The sequence below is a fragment of the Haemaphysalis longicornis genome, unplaced genomic scaffold (assembly GCF_048455015.1).
Source record: "Haemaphysalis longicornis isolate Haplotype H1 unplaced genomic scaffold, Haemaphysalis longicornis Haplotype H1 scaffold_1, whole genome shotgun sequence".
Taxonomy (NCBI): Eukaryota; Metazoa; Arthropoda; class Arachnida; order Ixodida; family Ixodidae; genus Haemaphysalis; species Haemaphysalis longicornis.
This window is the reverse complement of record NW_027526203.1, coordinates 303,344,188-303,368,994: the sequence shown is the minus strand read 5'-3', so window position 1 is coordinate 303,368,994 and position 24,807 is coordinate 303,344,188. Positions and strand designations below refer to the sequence as shown.

Genomic DNA, 24,807 nt, shown 5'->3' with positions numbered 1-24,807 from the left:
ATTTCTGCAGTGCGACATTGGCTGATGACAGACGGTTGCGATTATGTGGTTGTTAAACCTAATTTGCGGTCATAACGATTACCGCTGCAGTGGTTCTACAATGTTCCTCCATACGTTCCAACGTGTGTTCACCGGAATGATATTGTATTAGGCGCTGGAAAGTCCGGGTTTGCTTGGTTGAATTTGGGAACAATCATTGTTTTGAAACAGCCGTTCTCTGGAGTGCGCACTCAGCCCGTTACCCCACAATTCGACCGTATGACTAATTACTTCGAGAAACAGCGGATTCGGCTAATTACTAGCACAGCCATACCGTTTCGGCTCTAAAATAGGATCTACGCTAAGTGAGGCATTGGGCAATTTCAAACGTCATTTGTTCCTTAATGCCGCTCGGCGAGACATGCTGCCGAACCAAATCGCGTGCCGTGCCTCATCATTGACCGAGTTAGCTGTATGTTGTCTTAATTACTCATTCGGGTGCATTATGGATAACCATGGCGAATGACCGAAAGGTCTTAGATTGTAGTAGGTCCAATCTACAAGTCTCCGTCCATAACGTTCACATAATTTTGTTATGCACCACAGAACATTAAAACTCGTCTAGAGGAAGCATGCACAATTAAAGCTTTCTATTTGCATAATCCTCTGAATAACTGGTAAGGCTGATTGTGCTATATTATAACATGCTAGGCGCTATATTCTTTGTGATATAGGGTAATATACAGTGTTGTACACGTTCCTCCAAAATAGGAACGAAAGCTCGTTCCTCGTTCCTTGCCAATTTTGAAACGAGTTCCCGTTACAAGTTCTTTTATTGCGAAAGGAACGCGTTCCAGTTCCATTTCGAAAATTGGAACGTGTCGTTACATTAACGTTACAATTAGGTTTTTAAATGTAAACATAGTGTCGGATAATCCTTGGTCGAAATTAAGTGAGACATTTAAAACTCACATCGAACTACGTATATTATACGAATATTAACACCACCGGCTGCAGATTATCTGGAGATAAAGATAATAAAAAGAAAGGCTCCTTAGCGAATTTTTTCAGGGAGCGCCGGACAAACTCCAGACGGCTCGAGGACATTTCGGTGCAGGGTATTTCAGTGCGGAAATTTCGGTGTACGGACACATCGTTGTACGGACATATCGGTGTACGAGCGTTTCGGTGCACGGACATTTCGGTGTACGGACATTTCGGTGTACGGACATTTCGGCGACCAAATTATCCGGTGCTTGCCTCTTTGCGACAGCCGTTATATTTTTATTTCCGGTTAACATGGGTTATGAACAACAATCTGGAGCAGCGAATTAATTTTTTTGATTGATGCCATGTTCGATCTTTGCCAGGTATTTTTAGAAATTCTACATTTATATATTTTTGTTTAACACCTCTTCCTGGGGACACCTATTACGCAGCCGATTGAATTCTTTAGCACACGTTTTTTTTTTTCATTTATGACAGGTTGTTAATTTATATTCGCTCTTTTTTAGCTAAGACAATTAACTGGTGTTTACGATGGTCTACCGCCTCTTTTGTTTTTTTTTTTTGAAATTACACACGCTCAAATTACAGAAATTACATGCACACTCTCAATATCCAAAAAGTAAGAAACATTAGCTAGACCCCCAGAATGAAGAAAACCTTATGAAGAGTATTACGTAGGCTGGGCTGCCTTGATAAAATGAATTCGCGAACACTGGTCTAGGATATTGTCGGGGAGGGAAAATGGGCCTTTTGGAAAACAGCCGCAGGTTCTAATGTCCTACATGCTGATTAAGCGCGTACCGGTTGTGCATACAAATTCCACCCATTGTGTTCGGGACAACCAACCTTCGTTTAATGTTTACAAGCCTACATTTACCACATTTTAATTCTTTGTCCTAGCAGCACCTACCCCCGACTTTACACTTGAATCTCGACCAGATTTCTTTTTCAGCCATATTATTTTCGGTTTCCCCTGATAATCCTACTGGCGTGGTGGAGTTGACGGAGCTCCGAAACGTCACCGCAGTGATTTTTTATTTTTTATTTAGAACATACCGCTAGCCTCTTAGTGGAGGCTTTTGCAGGAATTGGGTGATAAATTGAGAACAATGACATAGCACACTTCGCGTTTAAAACAGAGAAGAAGCTTTACATTCACCATGGGCGCACGTAACCTCTATAATGTGGCACAAAAATCCACCCAAAAAGCCGCTGATAACACAATGGCCACTATCGTTTGCTGGCTACGCCCTTCCGCGCATCGCGGTCATACCGACGGCGCCCCCACTCCAGGAATCGCTCTTTCTGCGCCTTCAGTCGCCCCCTTGGGAAATAACTCTTCAAGTCGCGCATATCATGGACACCCCAGGTATACATCGCTTCTTCCCATTATAAGGGCCAAAAAAATGAATAGGCTAGTGTGACGAGAGCGGCAACAGTCGTCTTCAAGTTTTCGAAGTCCAGTCGACGCAATGATGAAGCACAAGTGACACCCCTCTCTCTCTACTTAGAGGGATGATTGCCGGCGGGGCTCAGCTTTCCCCTCCCCTAAATAACGCCACCGTAAGTGCGATCGTTGGTTTGTTAGTTTACAGAAGAACTGACACCGAATGCAACGAAGGCGAGATTGATTGAGAGAATAATTAAAACGAAATGCACACGCGCTTAATCGACTTCGTTTTTCTGTTGTTTTTTCGCGGAAGTTTAGCGGGGGGGGCGGGGTGGAATAGACTAAAAGCAGCAGCGTCTTGCACTGTTGGGTGAAGTGAAAGGAAAGCGCTTTGGTAACACTTAAAGTTTGAGGGTTGTTCACTTGATTGTTAAAATAACAAAAAAAAATGTTTGAACGGATCCAAATTAACAACGTTAATTTTTACCATCTACTACAGAAATTGGGTTTCACGTGGCAATGCTCCGCCAGGGTTTAGCGTTTGTTTCCATGAACGGCGGCGCAAGCAAAAGTCTCGAACGTAAAATCATATCAAGTCACGAAATTACAATATTAAAGCTAAAATGTTCAAAGAATGCCTGGGACATACCCTCATTCAAAATGTCTGGGCCAAGACGTCGTGCTCCAAAATGTCCGTGCACAGAAATGTCCACACCGAAATGTCCTGGACCGAAATGTCCAACACCCAAATGTCCAGATCCCGTTTAGCAGTCCCTCCGTTTCGTTGGCTACGTTGTTACAGGGCTGACCGGGACCGGTCAGCTCCTGAGCGCGCGGATGGGCGAGTAGGAAGGGTGCAGAGGCGCGGACATGGCGAAGGCAGGCCCGCGGAACTAATCTCCCTACCGCGACGAATGCCCAAGCACCCAGCCGGGTCCGGGTCAACCCACCAGTAACAACGCATACGACAGAACGGACGGACTGCTAAAACTCTCTATTCTTTCCCCGCCAGGGAACAATTCTATCGGCCAGACGCGCATTCTGGCCTCCCCAGACAAACGATGAAGGGTTAAAAGCATTCTCGCGGCTACGCTATTTATTCACCCCTCGAACGCCGCGTAAGCGACCAGCATGAAAGCAAGCACAAGCTGCGGCCTGCTGCGTGGTTATTATTCTGCCTTTGACCTTCGAGGAAGCACGTACAGCTGAAGGGCGGGCAAACTAGCGCTTTGTGGATTTTTGTACTCGAGCCTTGGCATCAAAAACAGCCAAATTCTAGCGATGTAACGGCAGGAACGCCGTTCCTGCCGTTCCTTCAAAAACGTAACGAGTTACAGTTACAGTTCCACCGACCCTTAATGGAACGGTGGCGTTCCTCCGTTCCTCCAAAAAGGAACTAGTTCCAGGAACGCCGTTCCTTGTAACGCCGTTCCGTACAACACTGGTAATATATTACTATTCACACCCGTTACATCCCAATTGGCGGTAACACATTTGATAGTTACATTCTGAGTACCCCCTTTTCTCTCGGAGAGCATGTCTTTTATAATGTATTCGGACTGATAACTCCACAATTCTTCTCCGCCGTTCAGGTAACTCCTACCAACTTAAAGGAATACTGACCACAAAATTTTATGTTATATATCTATTGCTTTTATCGGTGCCTTATGGCCTGGAAATACCGAAACAGCGCTTCAAATACTTGTGTGCACGATAAATAATTACACAGAACAACCTGAAAATTGTCAGTGTTGGGTTACATTGCTTCGAGCCCGGATGGCGCGCATGACAGCACCTCTGCGAACACGTACGACAGCCTTCTTTCTCAAATACGTTTTCATTGTTAATCCTTCAAAAATGTAGTTTCCTCTTGACAAATCACATATCTCTTGTTAAAATTCGGCCTGTCAACTAGGCATCGACTGAATTTGGAATCTAAGTTCTACACTTATCTCAGATTTGTGTTTTACGCTTTACGCGACAAAGCTACACCTTGAGTTAAGAGGCGGAGTAATTTGCTCATTTGACAGTGGTGGGGAGAGAATCCTTATCCCTCCTGAGACGAACAGGCACCAAGACGTCTTGACGCCAAAACTTGAAAAGCCAGGCTCGCGTTGCTGCAGGTATGCCACTGCTCTCGACATTTATTTATTTGTTCTTTGTGCGTGTGATGCCGGAAGTTTTCCCATCGGTGTGCGCCGTAGCGGTGAGCTTTAAAAGGAGACGCGGTTTACAACTTCTGCAGTACGAGATCATTTGTCCGCGGCAGTGAGAGAATCGTAGTGCGGGCGTCAGGATTTCTTGTTAACAGGCGCCAAGAAGTCTGGACGCCCGCACTACGAAGAGGGCTTTGATTTACCTAAGCACAACTTTTGCAGGTTTGGAGTGCTCACTGCTCCGGAAATAACCATCAGTCCGGACACCTTAGAGGCAAAACCAGATATAATGAAACCACGCGAGGAAGACTCTTAATGTCACAAACATCACTCCCTCACCAGAGAAGGATCTGGCCACTCTTTTGCAGTAGTTGGTACCTACAACCCATGAGTGACCGATGCTATGCTCGGCCATCAGTCCTCAGAAGCTGCAGAACACCTGACCACTCCATCGGTCAGGCCAGCGATACAGAAGAAGGTGCTAAAAAATCTCTGGGTCCGGACAAGCCAGCTTTGGAACTTGACCCTGGCAACGTTTAACGAGCGATCCCTGTCTACTGAGGGAAGCTTAGCTGTACGATTTGAGGAGCTCTCAGACTTTAAGTGGGATATTATAGAGTTAAGCGAAGTTAGAAGATCAGAGAAGGCTTCATGGAGCTGACTAGCGGACATATTCTATGCTACCGAGGACATCGACAAAAGATAGAGTTTGTAGTAGAATTCTTAATCCACAGGGCAATAGCATGGCAGGGGGTGATCCCCCTTCTGCCATTATGGGTATTGATCTGTGATCTTACCGTGCCCGCATCGGCACTTTTGTCGCTAGCAGGGATCTTGTTCTCAGCTATGATTAACGCGCTTCCAATGGTTCTGCCTTGATTGGCGCGTTTTTCCCGAGACCGTCCGTGATCCTGCTTTCTTTGTGTATTTTCCTGAGGTTGCTATGCTCAGGAGACGTTCAGTTGAACCCCGGCCCGTCGAAGGTAGAGGATGTCATGAGCACGCTGAAGGAATTCATAGCAACGGCAGAACAGTAAAATAACACCAGTATTTCTACACTTAACAAAATTAGGCAAGATTTTCTAGACATAAAAGGTCGTGTTCGTGCTATCGAGAACAGCCTGAAAAGTGTGCTCCAAATGAAGGACGCCGTCAATACCGTTAGTGGAAGTGTGGAAGAAGTAAAGGTGTCTTTGATCCGCTCAAGTGAGGAACTTGTCGACGTTGTCGATGACCTCAACAATCCCATGCGAAGGAATAACCTACTGGTAAAGGGTATATCCGAACAAGAGAAGGAAGACTACGTAGTTAGAGAACAAATCGTCCGCGATTTCTTTTCCAGTAAACTGAACCTGCAAGTGGGCAATATTGAGCGCGCTCATCGCGTCGGCCACCAACGACGAAACTTTCATCGCCCCATCATAGTTAAATTTATCGACTTCAAATCTAAAATGGAGGCTCTTGATAAAGGGCCTAAACTCAAAGATATCTCGCCTAAAGTGTGGCTGGAAGAGGGCTTCTCCCCAAAAGTTCAATTCGCTAGGAAAAAGCTTCGCGAGTTTGCTAAAAGCCACTGCAAGAAAAACGAACAGTATACAGTTCGTTACAACAAGCTTCATTTAAACGGCATGACGTACCAATTCAATTCGGCTTCTGGCCTAATCGTACAAATAAAAAACAGCCCCCAGGTCCAGCCAGCTTCAGAATGACGTCGTGTGCCCAGAACACGATATCCTGCAACCACGCCCAAAGTTTATGTGCTGATGGCGAATTTTCGCACCATATTCCAAAAACTTGATTGTGTTCATGCTATGGCCCACACGTGCTCTGCGGACGTAGTAATTGGCACGGAAACTTGGCTTCGAAATGACATAGCAAATTACGAGCTCGTTTTCTCTGATGACTTTACAGTATTCCGCAGTGATAGGAACGTTTCTCGAGGAGGCGGCGTGATGATCGCTGTAAAAAATGCTTTCCAACCATCCATCATAGCTTGTGACAGTCCCCCTGAGCTTCTTTGGGTAAAAACGTGCTTTGGTCGCTTCGTCTGTGTAATTGGTGCATGTTACCGGCCCCCAAACAGTTCCTTCGAGTTTGTGGACCACCTGCATAACTCACTCGAACACATATGCGACAGATTTCCCCAGCGTAGCTTAATTCTTTCCGGAAACTTTAATTACCCGACAATTTCTTGGGAGACACCTGTCACCCATTCCAGCGGAAGTGGATGCGCTCGTTTCGCGCACACATTAAGCCTATTTTATCTTTCCCAGCTGGTGCATGAACCAACGCGTGGCCCGCACATACTAGACTTAGTTTTCACGAATACCCGAAGTAACGCCAGTGCCCGAGTTCTAGAAAAAAACAGCGATCATTTTGTACATTGACTTGTGTCATTTCCATTTCCCGATAAAACGAAAACTAACAAACACATTCTGAACTTCGCAAAGGCAGACACCGACAAAATGAACCTCCTGCTCAATGATTTTGCTGTTCCATATCAAAATTCCTTTTCCACACGCACAACTAACCAAAACAGGATAATGGTTCGAGATAAACTGAAAGAAATAGAAAACACTTGCATACCAAAAATAAATATGAAATCAAAAACCAATGCGCCTTGGTTTACGAGGGACGTTAAGACAAGTTTAAACAAAAAGAAAAGAGCATACCGAAAAGCTGCTGGAACAAATTCCAAATCGCTGTGTGCAACTTTGGAGGAAACTATCAAAAGAGCTAAACATCCCTATTTCAACAAAATTCTCCCCAATATGTTAACATGTAACCCCAAAAAATTCTGGCTTGTGGTTAATCCGAAGGAAACTCAGGCAGTACCTACCCTTCCTGACAAAAGTGAGGGCGCTCTGTCTCTAGCAGCATCTTCAGAGCTGTTTAACGCGCACTTCAGTGGCGTGTTTACCGACGAACTCCCTTTCGATACTCTCGTACCTCTTCAATCCCTTGTTATCCCTAATACTATGACCCGATAACCATATCCAGAAATGGTGTGGTGAAAGCAATCGACCGCCTTCCCCTCATCTCTAGTCAAGGGCCAGATGGCATTAGCAAAAAACTCTTTAAAATGACTGCTCACACGTCAGCCGCTCTATTATCACTATTTTTTCAACAATCATTAGACCCAAGTAGTATAAGCCTTTTCATGCGTTAATCTTTCATAAAATCAGGACATGTCCTGGGCTGTGTTGCGCATGCGCAGTTACATATTCCTGTCGACTGCGCCAATTATAGGTCCGCTAGCACAGCCCACTGCTAAAATGGCAGCTTCCAGGACGAAAAAGTTGAAAAGGTCTATACCAGATGACTGAAAAAACGCGCATGTGAAACCTGTACCTAATGGAGGGGATAATACTAATCCAAACAATTTTCGACCTATTTCCCTAACTTCAGCTTGCTGCAAGATACTTGAACATATTATATTCACCCAAGTCATGGCACATTTAAATGCAAATAATTTACTATTAGAAAATCAACATAGATTCAGATATAAGCGATCATGTCAAACCCAACTGTTTGAATTGGTAACTGTCCTTCACAAATCTATCCACATGTCCCATTACACAGATGCAATATTGATAGATTTTTCTAAAGCCTTTGATGGGATCTCTGCCTCGAAATTCAGCAAGCCGGCTTCGATTTGCCAAGGCGCACAATTTCAGCGTCGTGCATAAATCGCCCGTCACTCACACCATCGTATATATAGGCATAGCAGTGACTTCGGTGCCTCCACGGAATGATACTGGTGAGGAGGGCGAAAGTGGCCTAGTGCACGTTTGTGCGGTGGCCTGGGTTGACACCACCCATTGCGTCGCTAATTCGGGCCTCCTTACCAGTACTGCCAGCGCCGACACAACGTACCTTGCGCTACTTGCCCTCCTCCATGCTGCACAGTGGGCGAGGAATACTTTCGAACCGAGGGACGTACCCCACAAGCTTTTGCTCTTCACTGATTCGGCTCGCGCATACAACATCTGCACGCGAGTGAGCGGAGCTGATTCGCTCGCGCATACAACATCTGCACGCGAGTGAGCGGAGCTTCGTCTTCATATCCGGGAATCCTCGCCGACTTGGTCGTACTTTTCCTGGAGTTACATTCTAACCTCAACATAGCCGCCTCTATTGCTTGGGTACCCGCCCATTCGGGTATTGAGGGCAATGAGTGGGCTCGCAGCGAGGCGCGAGCTGCGGCTGGACAGCGAAGCTCCCTGATAGTATTGCCCATGAGTAATGCAAGCCCGCCCGATGTAACTGTCAGGAAAGCACTCGCACAACAGCGACACAGACAGATACTCCGGTGTCTTCGTGAGGTTAAGGAAGACCGCACCGAAGAGCATGAGCGCCATGTTCCTCCCATGCCGGAGAGGTTACCGCGGGCCACACAGACGTTGGTTCACCGCCTTGCCACCAACACCGCATTCTCACCTGCGCTCCGCCACAAATTCTACGGCAATGACCCCGGGGAAGGAATCTGTCTGCAGAGTTGCGTGCCTGCAACGGCCGAACAGTTGGTGTGGGACTGTCAGTGTTACGCTCTCTTCCGTGCTCGCACGCTCCATACACTCCCCGAGGACATTCGCCCGACGACGTACTTCGACTGGGTGCTACCGTTAACACGAAACATCACCACGCTCACTTTGTTATAGACCTCTCTTGCCGCGTTTGTCTATGCCGACGAGGGTCCAAGAGGCGTATTGGGTACCTACCACAGACACGCCTACCATCCCACCCGCTCTCCCTGACGACTCAACCACCCTCACAGGCCAGCACTGATGCAGACAGCAAGAGTGCTCTCGCACAGGCCTCAAATAAAGGACGTCTTTCTCTCTCTCTCTCTAAAGCCTTTGATCGCGTGCCCCACAATCGATTATTGTCTAAAGTTCAGCAGCTACAACTCAATGACTAAACTACTCGCTGGATAAAAGAATTTTTGACAAACCGGTCTCAATCAGTAAACATTAATCAGTGCATATCCAGCAGCTGCTATGTTAGGTCGGGTGTCCCACAGGGGTCAGTTTAGAGTCTCCTTCTGTTTCTAATCTACATTAGTGATATATCATCCGGTATTAACTCATCTTTGCGTCTCTTTGCGGATGACTGCGTTCTTTACAAGCAGAAAACTAACATTGATGACGCCATTAGCCTACAGAATGACTTGTCCAAATTAATCGAATGGTGCAATAGATGGTACATGGAAATCAACGTATCAAAAACCAAACACATGACTTTTTCTACCCTCTTAGATACTCCTTCCAATGAGTATTTTGTTGGCAATGGTCGAATCGAAACAGTCTCCTCATTTAAATATCTGGGTATATTTTTTTACTTTCGATCTGAGCTGGAGCACTCACATTGAATACATCACTAACAAGGCCCTTAAAAAACTTGGATTTCTTAAACGCCGCCTTTTTCAAGCGAACAGCAATAACAAAGTGCATGCGTACATTTAATTAACAAGATCCACGTTAGAATATGCTTCTGTTATCTGGCATCCACACCAAGCGTCCTTTATTAACTCCCTCGAAGCCGTGCAGAACAAAGCTGCGAGATTTATCTTGCGTTCCTGCTCTTCTGATATAAGCGTATCTGCTCTGAAACGTTCGCTTGATCTGCCTAATCTGGATACCCGACGGAAATTTTCGTGCTTTTCGTTTTTTCACTCCCTTTAATACTCTGAGTCATCTTTCAGGTCATCCAATATTTTGCTGGCTCATCGCATTTCCTCCCGAACTGATCATGCGCACAAAGTTCAGCCGATTTTTGCTAGAACCAAAAAATATCATAACTCCCCCCTTGCTTTATCAATACAGGAATGGAACTTGCTCCCGGCAAGTTCTATTTTATTTACTGGTTCCTCAAGGCCCCGGCTTGGGGCATTACATGAGCGGTGGGCGTACACACGGCATAGGGTGACATCGCAAAACATGATGGGCGTGTTTCAATGGTTCGCCTAAAACACTGGGAATCGATGATAAGGGCGGTTTCGGCAGGCAGGTCATTCCAGTCTCACGCATTGCGCAGAAAAAAAGATTGCTGAAAAGTAGTGGTGCGGGCATACTCGGGATACACTGCGTTAGGATGGGTGGTGCGTGAAATGCGGTGCGCTCTTCTGATGCGCTGATCATCGATGGGCAAAGAATGGAAAAATTAGTGATAAAGACAAAGGCGTGCAATTTTGCGGCGGGATACAAGTGTGGAAAGATTAAGTTGGGTTTTCAGGGCGGAAATACTTGAACCACGGGAGTACTTGGAAAGTATAAATCTTGTTGCGCGACTTTGGACGGATTCCAGAACATTAATGAGGCTAATTTGGTAAGGGTCGAAAATGGCATTAGCATATTCAAGCTTGGGTCGGACAAAAGTTTTGTAGGCAAGAAGTTTAACACCAGGAGATGTGGAGGCAAGATTACGGCGAAGATACCCAAGCACCCGGTTAGCAGAATTGGCAACGCTGTTGATGTGAGTGGACCAAGTTAAATCAGATGAAATATGCGCACCAAGGTATTTTAACGAATCAGAAGTTTGGATACATTGATTGTTAGGGGTATAATTGGATAAGACGCAATTGGCAACGCTGTTGATGTGAGTGGACCAAGTTAAATCAGATGAAATATGCGCACCAAGGTATTTTAACGAATCAGAAGTTTGGATACATTGATTGTTAGGGGTATAATTGGATAAGACGCAATTGCGGCGACGCTGAAAGGATATTAGCTTCGTTTTAGAGACGTTTAGAAACATAAGCCAAGTGTTACACCAATGTTGGATGCGATTAAGGTCGTCTTGAAGAGCAGAGTTGTCAGAGCTGTTAGTTATTGGACGATAAATTACATTATCGTCTGCGAAGAGACGAGAGAGGAAATATTAGAAGCCAAATCATTGATATATATTAAAAACGGAAGAGGTCCCAGGGCTGTACCTTGTGGTACGCCTGAGAGTACTGGTGTTAATGATGATGAATGAGAATTAACATAGACGAACTGCTGTCGGCCACTGACAGAATCATCTGACAGAATCATCTTCCTTTCAAACCACGTTGCATTCATTTATCACCCAAAATATTGACCAGTAGCCTTACGAACTGCTTTGTTGAAAAAGTATTTTAAAATGTGCATTTTTTGCAGTTTAGGTTGTCTAGTGTAATCCTGTAATGTGCACAAAGTTTGGAAAAGTTTTATTTTATTATATGTATGCTTTGAAATTTGACTACGGACGATTTTGATGTTACGGGTTGCTCTTGCTAGCACCTTATACATAATCCTGTTGCAATACTAAGTTATTTGCGTTCATACATGCCCTGCTAAACAACAAAGACACGAGGGAGAACGATGAATAATCAATGTATTCTGTATGTCACGCCTCGTTCAACTGTGAAATAGCGTTGTGTTTGTTTTTAACCTCTTCCCCCCTATGTAATGCCCATCACGGGCCCTTAGGGTACTAAAATAAATAAAATAAATAAAAAACATGGAGGACTTCTTTAGCATTAACGAAAGAATCGCAGAAGTTGTAATCAAGCCAAACAAGCCATAGAGGCTAAAGCCAGTACAAGCCTACGCGCCAACAGCTTGCTCTATGCGATGATGAAGCCATGGAGAGTTTCTACGAGGACGTTTAATCAGCAACGAAGAAGGGAGCAAGAAAGTGCACAATTGTGATGCGAGACTTTAACTCAAAAGTAGGTGAGAAGCAAATTGGAGAAAGGTCCGTAGAAAACCTTGGAATAGGTAGTCGCAATAGTCGAGGAGATACACTGAGGGGATTTGAGGAAACAAACAACCCGAGAAAAAATGAATACATTCTTATGCAAACGAAAGAATGGCAAATGGACATGGAAAGGTCTCAACGGTAAAACAAAATACGAAATTTACTTCATTTTAAGTGACAACCCAGCTAGTGTGCAGGATGTGGAGGTGCTAAGCAAGATTTGGAGCAGCGATCATAGCATGGTTAGGTGCAAAGTAAGTCTGAATCTCAAAAAAGAGACCTCTGAAAAATGAAGAAACCAAAAATGTAATCAGGCAGAGCCAGGACACAGGCTTTTAAAATAACCCTTCCCAATAAATCCATGCTTTAACCGGGGAGGACGAGGATAGTGTAGAGATGCTAAATGACAACCTAACAACAGCAATCATAAAATCAGCAGCAGCTGTGGGCAAAGTATCTAGTAAGGAACAAGCGCGAAAACTAACCCAGAAAACGAAGGAAATAATTGCAAAACGTAACAACACGAAACTGTTGAGTACGGCGGATCAGATTGAATTAGCCGAGCTGTCGAAATTCATAAAGACATTCGTGCCTACAACTTGGCAGTGATCGAAGAAACGCTGAAAATTGGAGGAAGCTTTAGAGCACCTAAAAAGAAGCTAGCTATCGGCAAAGGCAGAATGCACGCACTCAGAGACGAGCAGGGTAGTATTATCCAAAACATGAACGAGATAATAGAAGTAGCTGAACGACATCACATCAGGCGATACGGCAGCGACGTTAGACCAGGGGAAACTACAAAGCGTACAGTCTTAGTTTGCGAAGTTCCACTAATTACCAAAGGCGAAGTTGAAAAGGCTTTCAAGGGCATGAAAAGAGGAAAAGCTGCAGGTGACGACAGCATAACCATGGATCTTTTAAGGAGGGAGGAGATATGGAACTGGAAAAGCTTGCCTCACTGTTTTGAGAATGCAGATAGACTATAAAAGTGTCCATAACCTAGAAAAACGCCAACATAATTCCGATTCACAAGAAGGGAGATCCCAAGGTCCTGAAGAATTATAGACCCATTAGCATACGCTCAGTTGTATACAATCTGATTACCAAATACGTAAACGAATAAGTAACAGCCGAGATTCCCAGTAACCCAGAGAGAAGGCTTGGTTTAGGAAAGGATACTCAGAAATGTATCACATCCATGTGGTCAATCAAGTGATTGAAAAATAAGCATAGTGTAATAAACCCCTTTACAGGGCATGCATAAACTACGAAAAAGCGTTTGATTCAGTAAGCACCGCAGCGGTCCTGGAAGCGTTAAAAGATCAGGGGCTAGAGGAGACCTACAAAATACTCCTAGACGACCTATATAAAGGATGTACGGGCAGGATAATCCTTCCCAAGCCAAGCGACCAATTCCTGATCTGAAAGGGCGTACGACCGGGTGATACCATCTCGCCAAAACTGTTCACAGCTTGTCTGGAGGTGGTATTCAGGAAGCTTGACTGGAAAAACACAAGATTACGGATAAACAGAGAATACTTGAGGCATTTGAGGCTTGCAGATGTCATAGTCTTGCTAAGCGATTCTTCAGAACAGCTAATCCTTGAGGAACCATATTCCGATATCAGGGCCGTGGGGTTAAAAGTAAATATGGATAAACTTAAAGTAATGATGATAAACATGGCGAAAGCACCCTTTTCAGTATATGTAATGAAAGTTTAGAACTATAAGATTATAGCTACCTCAGTCAGGTCGTGTGTGCAGATCCGAACAAAGAGAGAGAAATGCGGCGCAGAATAGGTATGGGAAGGGATGCACGCGGCAAACACTCCGAAATAATGAAACGTAAGCTACCTATATCACTGAAAAGAAGTATATAAAGCCAATCCGTCCTGCCGGTGATCGCATATGGAGCGGAAACTTTGCCCCTTACTTAACAACTTAAAAGCAAACTTACGTCTGCTCAGCGGTCCATGGAATAAAGAATGATAAGAGTAACGTCGAGGGAGAGAGGAAAATAGCTTCCTGGATCAGAGAACAAACTATAGTAGAGAATGCTGTGGTTGATGGAAAATAGGAATAAAGGTAAAGAAAGGCTGGAATGTAAACCAGGCTGTGGCCTAGTTTGTTATCCTACACGTCGGAAATGGGAACAAAGAGGAAAAAAAGATGAAAACAGTTAAAGAATGTGATGGTAAAAACACAGCGTAAAGAGGTGCACCCAGCGTTACGGCACTAAAGATGATAGAGTTAATTGACTTCATAGAGAGTAGTCTTTTGCGCTACAGTCTTCGTGCAAGTTCTTTGTTTTTAGGAAGTACAGGAGCGCTTTTTTTGTAAAAGACGGAGAAGGCCAGTGGCACAGGATTTTCCCCTCAGACAACGGCCGCCGAGAATCCAGCATAAAAAAATAATGGAGTTGGGCTGGCCACGCAGTTAGGCGTAATGGCAACCGGTGGACCACGGCAATGACAGAATGCACACCGACAGACTGCTCTAACAGAAAGGAAAGGCCAATGACTCGATGGAGGAATGAAACATGGACGTTTGGGCGTAAAGAATGGACTCGAGCGGCGCCGGACAGTAACGGCTGGAGGCAGCTTGGAAAGGCCTTCGTCCTGCAGCGGGCCTAGTTGGCTGTTGATGATGAGGAGGAGGAGGATGATGATGATGAATTTAGACTACCGTTAGATATTTAACGTGCCCTGATTTTTGTCGCACTCGTGGTTGTGTTGCTCGCCTCTACGAGGAAAATGGCCGCTGGTGCCAGGTGTTGAACCGGTGAACTCGTGCTCGGCCGAACAACGAAGATTTATACTTAACTTTTACTGGCAAAACTTTGCTATTTCATTAAACAATGTAGGGACACTCTTCCGCACCACTTTTTATTCATCCCACCTATGTGTGTCACACAATTAATGGCAAAGTTCTTTATTTCTCATGTTAAATCATTAGGCTTACCGGCGCTCTTCAACTTATCGGCAAATAATGCAATTACCCGCCCGAAAAAGTCAGTCCCACTTTACTCTTATACATTCTTTGACCACGCAATTAATTATGGACTGTCCTACAGCGCTATATTTCAGGCTTACTGCTGGTTCACATTTACACCCCTAATTTCAAACATCAATGAGATCACTGTGCGATGTAATGAACAACACTTCCATTTTTCATACCTCACGGACGTATCTAAACCACTACTTAACAGGGCCAGTACGCTTAAACCGCATATTATCGGCGGCGACCAACAAACTACAAATAATTCTGTCAAAGGCCTCTGAGCACGAGGTCGCGGGTTCGCTTCCCGGCCGCGGCGGCCGCTTTTCTGATGGAGGCGAAAAGCAAAAACGCCCGTGTGTACGAGATTTCGGCGCACGATAAAGATCCCCAGGTGGTCAAAATTAATCCGGAGCCCTCCACTAAGGCGCGCCTCATCGCCTGCGTTGCGTCGGCGCGTTAAACCCCACAATCAATCAATCAATCTGTCAAAGGCCTTCTTTCAGATGTTTTTCTCCCGATAACTTGTTTTCTTTTTGCCCCATTCTAAAGCGCGCGTGTGTGTGTGTGTGGTTGCGGGAGTTAGGGTGTATATGTCGGCATATATATATATATATATATATATATATATATATACATATATATATATATATATATATATATATATATATATATATATATATATATATATATATATATATATATATATATATATATATATATATATATATATATATATATATATATATACTTGCCCTGACGAAAGCAAGTCTCTTTGCTGAAACGTTGGCAACAATCGTGCTTTTACTTTGTTCGAAGTTTTTCTTCTCTTGTGTTCTCTACCATCTTCAAAGTTCTACTGTTCCCTGTATATATATATGTATATATATATATTTATATATATATATATATGGCAGTGGCTATTTTGCCGGCAGCCGGCAGATTAGCTTTGGAGAAAAGTTGCCGGCAGTTCCTTCCCATTGGCTGGCCCAGACCACGTGATTCTTCTGCCGGCAAGTTTCCGCGGGGGCTGTTTTGCCGGCTGCCGGCACATTTACAGAGTTGCTATTTTGCCGGCAGCCGGCACATTTCCGCGGGTGCTATTTTGCCGGCTGCCGGCACATTTTCGCAGCTGCTATTTTGCCGGCAACCGGCAGATTAGCCCGGGAGAAAAATTGCCGGCAATTTCCCGGCAATGCTGCCCAGCTGAGAGCCAATGCTGCTGCAGTCGTAGATGTCAACTTCAACGTTGTGGACAAGTTTTTGAGCTTTGCCGAGCTTGAGGAGAAGATTGATTGGTACTGTTCAGTGGATTACGCCAAGTTATAGAAAAAACGAGTCGGAAAGATTGCAGCGGGCTTGTCGAACTTTGACTCAGCCCGCCGCGAACCTTGACACTTTGATTACAGACAGTGAATGTTCCTTGGTGTTTCCTTTGTAGAATTTCAAGCAAAGTCGCAGAATAAAGAAGTGATCAACTAGAAAATCAAGATTGCATGGCTAGAATGCGCCACTGTTCATTTCAATGCTACGAAATTTGAAACACGAACCTCAAAAAAACATTATTTCTGCATGGAATTATGCAAAGCAGGCAGAAGTCCAAAAAACGTCTCATTTTGCGTTCATATACCAAACACAGTCAGACAGATTAAAAACAGCGACTTATGCACAATCGTAACACTGTCAAACTTTAGCTCTCGGCTGCTTGCTGTCCTTCCCACAGATGTGGCCCTTCAGGACTACATCGCGATTGATGATTGTATCGCCACGACTGGTCTCCTGACCGATGGAGAAATTATTAATGATGTCACGGGCACCCAGGAAGACCACGAATCTGACGAAGAGTCATGCGAGGAGGTGCAGCCGCGACCTCATCGCACCTCACGAGAAGTCTCGGAGGCGCTTTTGATATCGGAGGGCGTTTGCCTGAGCAGTTACAACAGTTTGCGGGCTGTTGGCCACTTGGAAGAGTTAAGAAAAATTGTAATGTCAACCGGAATCTGCGCGAAAAAGGAGACGACTATTAAAAATACTTCAGTAAACAAAGGTATGCGTCCCCAACGATATTGTAATGGAGTTTTTCCTGTTCATTCATTAATTCGGCATTCGGATAATTCGGACATTTTTCCCGCCGGTGCAGTGAGATCCGAATTAACGAATATATACATATATATATATATATATATATATATATATATATATATATATATATATATATATATACATATAACACAGAAATAAGGGTTGGCAGTCGAGAAAACCTCGGAAAGCAAAGGGGAGGATGTGGTAGATCATTGAAACAGATTAAGAATTTGGAAAGAAAGAAAGAAAGTGAAGAAAAAATGCCCGCCAGGTGGGATCCGAACCCACGACCTCCAGAATACCGGTCTGGTGCGATAACCACTACGCTACCGGCGGGGCGATTTTCCCCTTCACTTTCTGGGCTATTTATGTTAGGTATTTTTGTTTCCTGTGCTTGGGGGTTGCAGCCAGCGCCATTCGGACTACTCGGGGAGAAGGGGACCTTCTTTTTAACCCCCGGGTCGTGACTCGAGTGTCTACGACATGTCCAGAGTGGTCAACCAGCGTTGAACCCTGTTAAGCTCCCTATGGCACCAAGACTGCCAGAACAGAGGCCCTCGCTATGCATGTAGCGAATCAGAATAGGAAATGAGGGGCTCGTTGAAAATAACACAGAAATAAGGGTTGGCAGTCGAGAAAACCTCGGAAAGCAAAGGGGAGGATGTGGTAGATCATTGAAACAGATTAAGAATTTGGAAAGAAAGAAAGAAAGTGGAGAAAAAATCGTGGGCTCGGATCCCACCTGGCGGGCATTTTTTCTTCACTTTCTTTCTTTCTTTCCAAATTCTTAATCTGTTTCAATGATCTACCACATCCTCCCCTTTGCTTTCCGAGGTTTTCTCGACTGCCAACCCTTATTTCTGTGTTATTTTCAACGAGCCCCTCATTTCCTATTGTGATTCGATATATATATATATATATATATATATATATATATATATATATATATATATATATATATATATATATATATATATATATATATATATATAGGTCGTTTGAAGAGGTTTCTGTCGACTGGATGTGAAATACGTGTAAGAAGATCGCAATGGAAACAACAAAATTTATTGACTCAACGTTTCGGACGGCGACAGTCCTTTATTACGAGTAATGTCTTACAGAATGGAAGTTGTTTATATACAGTTCAAGCATTTGAGGCTCCAGGGCGGTGACGGACATTTCAAGTTGGAAAGAAATAAGGAAGCGAGAAAAGAGAATTAAAAAGCGAGAGAGGGAGGCAGGAATAAGAATGACATACTGACTGTAATGAAGCAAAGTAGAAAGCCGGGCTACTTGAAAATGGTTCATAACTGGAACTGCGCACAAAAAACTGGACCAAGAGAAGAGAACACACACAACGCAGTTGTGTGTGTTCTCTTCTTTTGGTCCAGTTTTTTGTGCGCAGTTCCAATCATGATTTTAATGCACACATCCGGTATAGCTATCGCGAAAGGAATTGGAGTGCATAATCCAGTGACTCAGCATTAACTAAAGCTTACTTTTAACAAAAGTGTGGCTAACAGATTCGATAAGGTGGCACCTAACAAATTATTCAGGATGACCAAATAATCTAATTCATTGGTAGTATTTATGTGCCTGTTGTAGGACTTTTGTTTTGTTACAAATATAAAAAATGTGCGCCATTGGTATTAAGTGCTGGTATTTGAATGCGCCAGTACGCAGGCCTAAATTTAAGGCTTCAAGGTTAGCGCGATGGGCGATTCCATAGCGACGATTGCGATTTCAACAAGAAAGGAAAGGGCAGAAAATATATCCCACCGTCATATCTCTTGGTGATGGCTTTATGAATAGTCGCTAGGACAACATAAAGTCTGGGCGAGAAAGTAGGTGGTAAATCATCGCCACTTCATCTGTTTTTCTAATATCTCGTAATTGTTTAAAGTTTGCTTTGCAATTGCGCCACTGTCCTTGGGGAACAGCAGAATTTTGAATTTTTGTTTGTATTTTGAGTTTACTGTCGATTTAAACTCCTAAATGTTTCTTTTTTCGAATTTCAGTGATAATTCAACTAACCGAACCGGTTCGCGAACCGGTTCAAGCTCCCAAACCGGATCTTGAACCGGTTCGGTACGTAATTTTGTCGAACCGGAACTGCACTGGAACGAAATGATTTCTCCTGAACCACAACCGTAACCGAACTAGTATTTTTTCGGTTCGACACACTGATTGAAAAAAGCAGTGGCCTCACAGTGTTGCCAAGTAAAAATACTTGTCTTTTTTATTTGAGGATAAGAGTGGTTTCCCAATGATCCGGGTAAAGATTATGCTAGAGTTGTGAGACAAATGCCCTACCGACTCCACAACTCGACTCCTCACCATTAATCCCTCCGTGTTTTCCTCATCATGGTAAGCCTGCCCATCTCCATGCAGACTCTACCCGACACGATATGGTAAGGCCCTCGACCACCAACTTTGTCGCCTCTAGAAATCCCTTTCCCAGAACAGTGGGAGGGCTGATCATTGTAGGGTTTAACGTGCCGACGCAACGCAGGCGATGAGGAGCGCCGTAGTGGAGGGCTCCGGATTAATTTTGACCACCTCGGGATCTTTAACGTGCGCCGAAATCTCGTACACACGGGCGTTTTTGCTTTTCGCCTCCATCATAAAAGCGGCCGCCGCGGCCGGGAATCGAACCCGCGACCTCGTGCTCAGCAGCGCAATGCCTTAGCCTCTGAGCCACCGCGGCGGGTAGTGGGAGGGCCAGCTGGCCATTCGCACCTGGAGGATCAGCTTGAGCTGATCTCCCGGTAGTGGTTAGCTGCAACTGCTCAAGACATCCTGATCTAAGGACGTTGCCCTGGAGAGGAAGCAGCTCAAATTATCCCGTGTAGTCCACTTAACAAAGCTTTTTTCTCTTTTTTCTCTGAGCGTTCATCTCACATAACAAAGAACAGTCTTAACAGTGATGAAAGCGGGCCAAGCATGCACCCGGGATTTTGTGATCAGGGGAGCTTTAAGGTCCTTTATCGTGAGTGTTCCTCTTCATAAGTGACTCAATGTCGCCCCATGCCTGGAAACTCGTCGGTGTCACCAAGAGCTGGTGCGGCTCACTCACACGTCTATGGTTCGTTCTGCTCTGTGGCTGCAGGACCGCTGAGAAAGGCCAACTAGCGCTACACGTGCTAGCGTTGTCGGCGTCGTGCCAGCCCATCCGGGACCCGCGAGGCCGCAACCTAGCCCAGCTGCTGCGAAAGACTTCCACGGACCCCGTGCCGAGGAACCGGTTCTCAGAAGCAACCCAACTGCTGGCCTTATGCTCGCTCGGTGACCGCGGCCGCAAGCTGCTGGACACCGCCATGACTAACATCCGCGAGCTCGCCTCAGAGAGCCCAGGTGACGGACCACATCTTGCGATACTCTCGCTACCGTGGCGGGAAAAAGCATCGTAATGTACGCTCGTCCCCACTGTGCTCAACGCCATTCCCTCATCGCATGAAAAGTTCTAGCATTGCGAAAGATACAACCGCCGTGCATCAAACATCTTGCGAGTTCTAAGCATGGAGGCTAAGGTTGTCGTAGATGGTAAACATCGTTTTAATGACATACTGCGGTACTGAAAAAGGTGTACTGTAAGGACAGAAGGTAATATTACTCCTTTTTCAGTTGACTTCCTACCTCATGATAACAAATATCTATAGTTTCTCTCCGGTGTCGTCTGATGTTTACTAGCAGAATGCAGAAATAAATTTATTTTGTGCCAGTGCATGGGAAAGTCGTTTTTATTTATTGATTTATTCGCCAAGCTTTGGGCGGCATTATATCCCAGTGAACCTAATGCCCTGTTTCTATCTTTTTGGTGGGAACGCCTGCCGGCACTGCAGCAGCAGTCATGGACTCCATTGCAATGAACGTATTGGCGGTGGCTTGCCTGAGCGATAACCGCATTGGCGGCCGCTCGTCAGCCGTCTACGACGCGCTGAGACCTGTGGCCCAGTTGCAAAAACGAGATGGCAGCTTCGGGGACATTCACACCAGTGGTCTTGTGACACAGGTAATACAGGTTGAACTCTGGGCGCTTAGTGCCACAGCTGACATCAGTGTTCATATTCGCAGTTACAGTTTGCTGAGGGGCCAAGCATACGAGAAAAACAAACGCTTGTAAACCTCAAAAAAGTATTGTGTGCGTGTGTGCATGCGGGTACGCACGGGCACCTGCCCTTCAGGGGAGGAATTAACGCGGATGTGACGTCACGTTTGCTCGCAGCGTACCCGCGCGGTGTGTTTACATTTTTCCCAGTGCTACCTACACGGCGTGTGCGCCGTAGTGGCCGTAGTGGTTCAAGTAGTCGCGTTGGACTTTTGCTGTCGACCCAAGAACTCGTGAAGTATCGGTGGTTGTCGCCCTGTCAACCTTCGTTCAACAGCTCCAGCGTCTTCTGGCTCCACGGCTTTGTAGTTAGCTGTGGCCGTTCAACTGTCCACCATCGGCCGACTCAGGTGAGCACTCCTTTTTGACGGGTTTGCAATCAGTTCGCATATCTCCTACTGAAAAGCTTGCTTTCTGCTCGCGGCAGTTATATTAGCGACGCTTACGAAATTCTTAACGGCGCGTTCTCACCGTCTTGCATTATTGTCGCTGTTTATGCTGCTCTGTGCGCGTCTGTCGGCGATCGCGACCTGTTGACGGTTTGTTGCACGGCGCGGAAACTCGCTCGCATGCAAACCCGTCTCGCCCATGGCGTTTCCTTGCCTCTTCTTTAATGTGGTGTCATTAACATCACTTGTTATCCTCGACGCTTTTTCTAGACAACGTGCCTTGTGCTAACCGATCTTAATATTGTAACGAAAATGAACTTGCAGTACGATCTGTTGGTGAAGTTAGGAGCGTGACAGGACGCTGTTGGCAAGGTTTTCATGTGTGCGTGTGGTTCGTGAGGGCGTTGTAACACGCTCCTTTAGCCTGTTGCACTCGTTGCTGCATCCAACACTTTTGCTTGCCAGGAGATGCCTGCCAAGGGATGCTTACTTCGTTATATGTTTTCATCTTTAATAGTGGGGCCAATCATCGCTCAATAACCGATGGAAATTCAGCGGGAACGACCCGGATAACGCAGGGCGGCCTAGAGCACTGCTTCTGTGGTCTTCGCTGTCGTTTGCCCTTTTTTAGTCATCCTAGATTGTTTATTTACTGCTGCCTCAACGGTGTTTCATTCCTCATGTTCCATGTCTTTCTCTTGCAGCATCTCCTGACTGCAGTCACGGTGCCCCTAGCCTGCCTGCAGCACTCATCCTGCCATTCTAGTGGGGACTGATGTTTGCAGGCCACTTGTCACAACCAAACGGGTTCCCGACTTTGCCTGGCTTGTTTATTGATGGTATACTTTAGATCCACCGCTGCGTTCTCCCTCTGTGTACATTTCAAGCGAGGGTTTACAGTCACACGGTAGTTGATAGCCATGGAGACAGCAGCGTGTGTACTGAAAATCAAGCTCAGTTATTTAGGCCAATGTCAAAAAACCAACCTGGTCTACGCATCCATTCCAGCCTGACATTTTCAAGTACAAGTCTTTCAGTAAGTAGTGTAACAATGAAGAGGTAGGGATAGCTCATGCACTGCTTATTTGCTACCTTCATTTTTTTTACTGATGAAAATTTATGGATGATGCTATATGTACCACCTAGTGAGGTCCCACCAGAAATTGTTATATGCACTACCGATATAGCACAATCTATGAGGCGGGCTGGCTTGACCTTCGTGCAAACAGCATCGTACGTGGTTTCCATCACGATAAAGTTTGCACTGTATTCTTGGGTGTGTAATGGGTTATGGCTGACCACAGGGTCGTTTACGGCGCCTTCCAGCTTCCAGTGGAGGCAGGAACATAAATTACGTTGTCGGCCAGGGCACAATACATGCTGACACTACCATAGATATACCGTGCCTCGGATGCCCGCGTCATTTTTTTTTTTAATTTTGAGTTTTCTGTAAGGAAGGATGTATCTAGTGACCCTATGCTGTCTATCCTTGGTTTTTGCAAACACTCTAAGTAATATCGCACGGTAGCTTTATTCGTCTTAATGAGATTTCTCAGGTGCCAGATTGCTCAGATCTCGCATGGTTTCCTATGGCTGCAGGGATGTACAATGTCTCGGGTTCGATTATTGGCTGCTGAGGCTGCATTGAATTTATAAAGCAAAAAGAATTAACCTTCTGTACACGATGTCTTGGTTTACGCTAAAGATCCTTGAGTGAGAGGTCTACCACGCTGCCCTGTGCCTTATAGTGCGAAGTGCCCTCAGTTTACTGGATTATGCAGCAGTTACTTAGTGCCTTCTCATGTAAACTCTTGAGTGCAAACGGGAGAAGGTGCACCTACCTCGCCTTGAGCTGTTAGACTAAGTTGCCTTTTTCGCACGACGTCTAAGCTGTGTGAGAAAGCCATACAGGGCTGAGAATGTTGTAAGAAACGCTTCTTATGTGAAGCAGCTCATACATAGCGTTTAAAAAAAGCTTAAGTCACATTATTTTGCAGTGCGCTCTTTAAACGTTTTACACCCCTCCTACCGCCGTGCTTTTATTGTTAATAAAGGCGCTTTGCATATGTAGACGCAGGAAAATGAAGCAGGAAGACATATAGATATTTTTTTCAGCTGCACAGTGTCGCTGGCTATGCACCTGACACAATGCTGTTTGTTCATCACGGTTTGCAGTGTGCTTTGAAACAGTTTGTTACCAAGATCCAAAGACTCACTTGGCAATTTCATGTCAGGAATGATACAAAAAGATTATCTGTGGAAGCAATGCCCATATTATTCTTGTCATTTTGTAGTTTATGAGAGCTGCTGCAGCCAAGCATTCTATGGTATATTTATGAACTAGAAAATACATGGAAAAGGCAGTCTCTAAGCTGGAGGAAAACTATCGAGTAGCATCTGCATTTAGTTTAAATAGTGGCGTGTTGCCCAACTGCTGGGCAACCGCTATTAATTTTATGCCATGTCAGATGCCTATGATTGTGCTCAAGTATGTGAACTCTTAGGCAGTTACATGTTGATAAAAAAATTCCGTGCTATCTTCATTCATTCTCTGCAACTCGTTTGTGCTCATGGGGAGCATTCGGAGTGAGACGGTTAGCATAATAAAAATCAGAATACGCCTTACTCAGTTGGACTCAAGATATACCTGATCAGGACACGTCTACTTCTGAATGCTTAAATACCTGATCATATATGAAAAATGGCCAACTTAAAAAGCTGAAGGAAAAGAAGCAGCCCCACCCCTTCACCGCAAAATAAAAAGAAGACGAGAAGAAACTATTTTACATTGTTTGCAGGCAATTAAAAATAGGTCTGCATGCAAAAGGTCCAGGCGCGGCTGTTGTTTCTTACGCTTTCAAGAATAAATTAATACTGTTGTTGTTGTGCAATATAAAGTGAATTTTTCTTACACTACTTCCGCGGCTTCAGTTGTCCTTTCTGGGTGACCTAGGAGACTAAAGGTGCAAAGTAATT

General features: G+C 44.9%; 1 protein-coding gene across 2 annotated transcripts in view; it reads left to right on the top strand.

The window, feature by feature from the left end:
- LOC144149619 (uncharacterized protein CG3556) overlaps window positions 1-24,807 on the top strand; it is a 134,016-nt gene that overhangs the window by 22,721 nt on the left and 86,488 nt on the right. For both annotated transcript variants that reach the window (XM_077681274.1, XM_077681266.1), the window contains exons 3-4: window positions 20,444-20,688; window positions 21,177-21,346. In XM_077681274.1, the coding sequence (XP_077537400.1) occupies window positions 20,444-20,688; window positions 21,177-21,346 (415 nt within the window). The remainder of the gene's footprint in view (window positions 1-20,443; window positions 20,689-21,176; window positions 21,347-24,807) is intronic.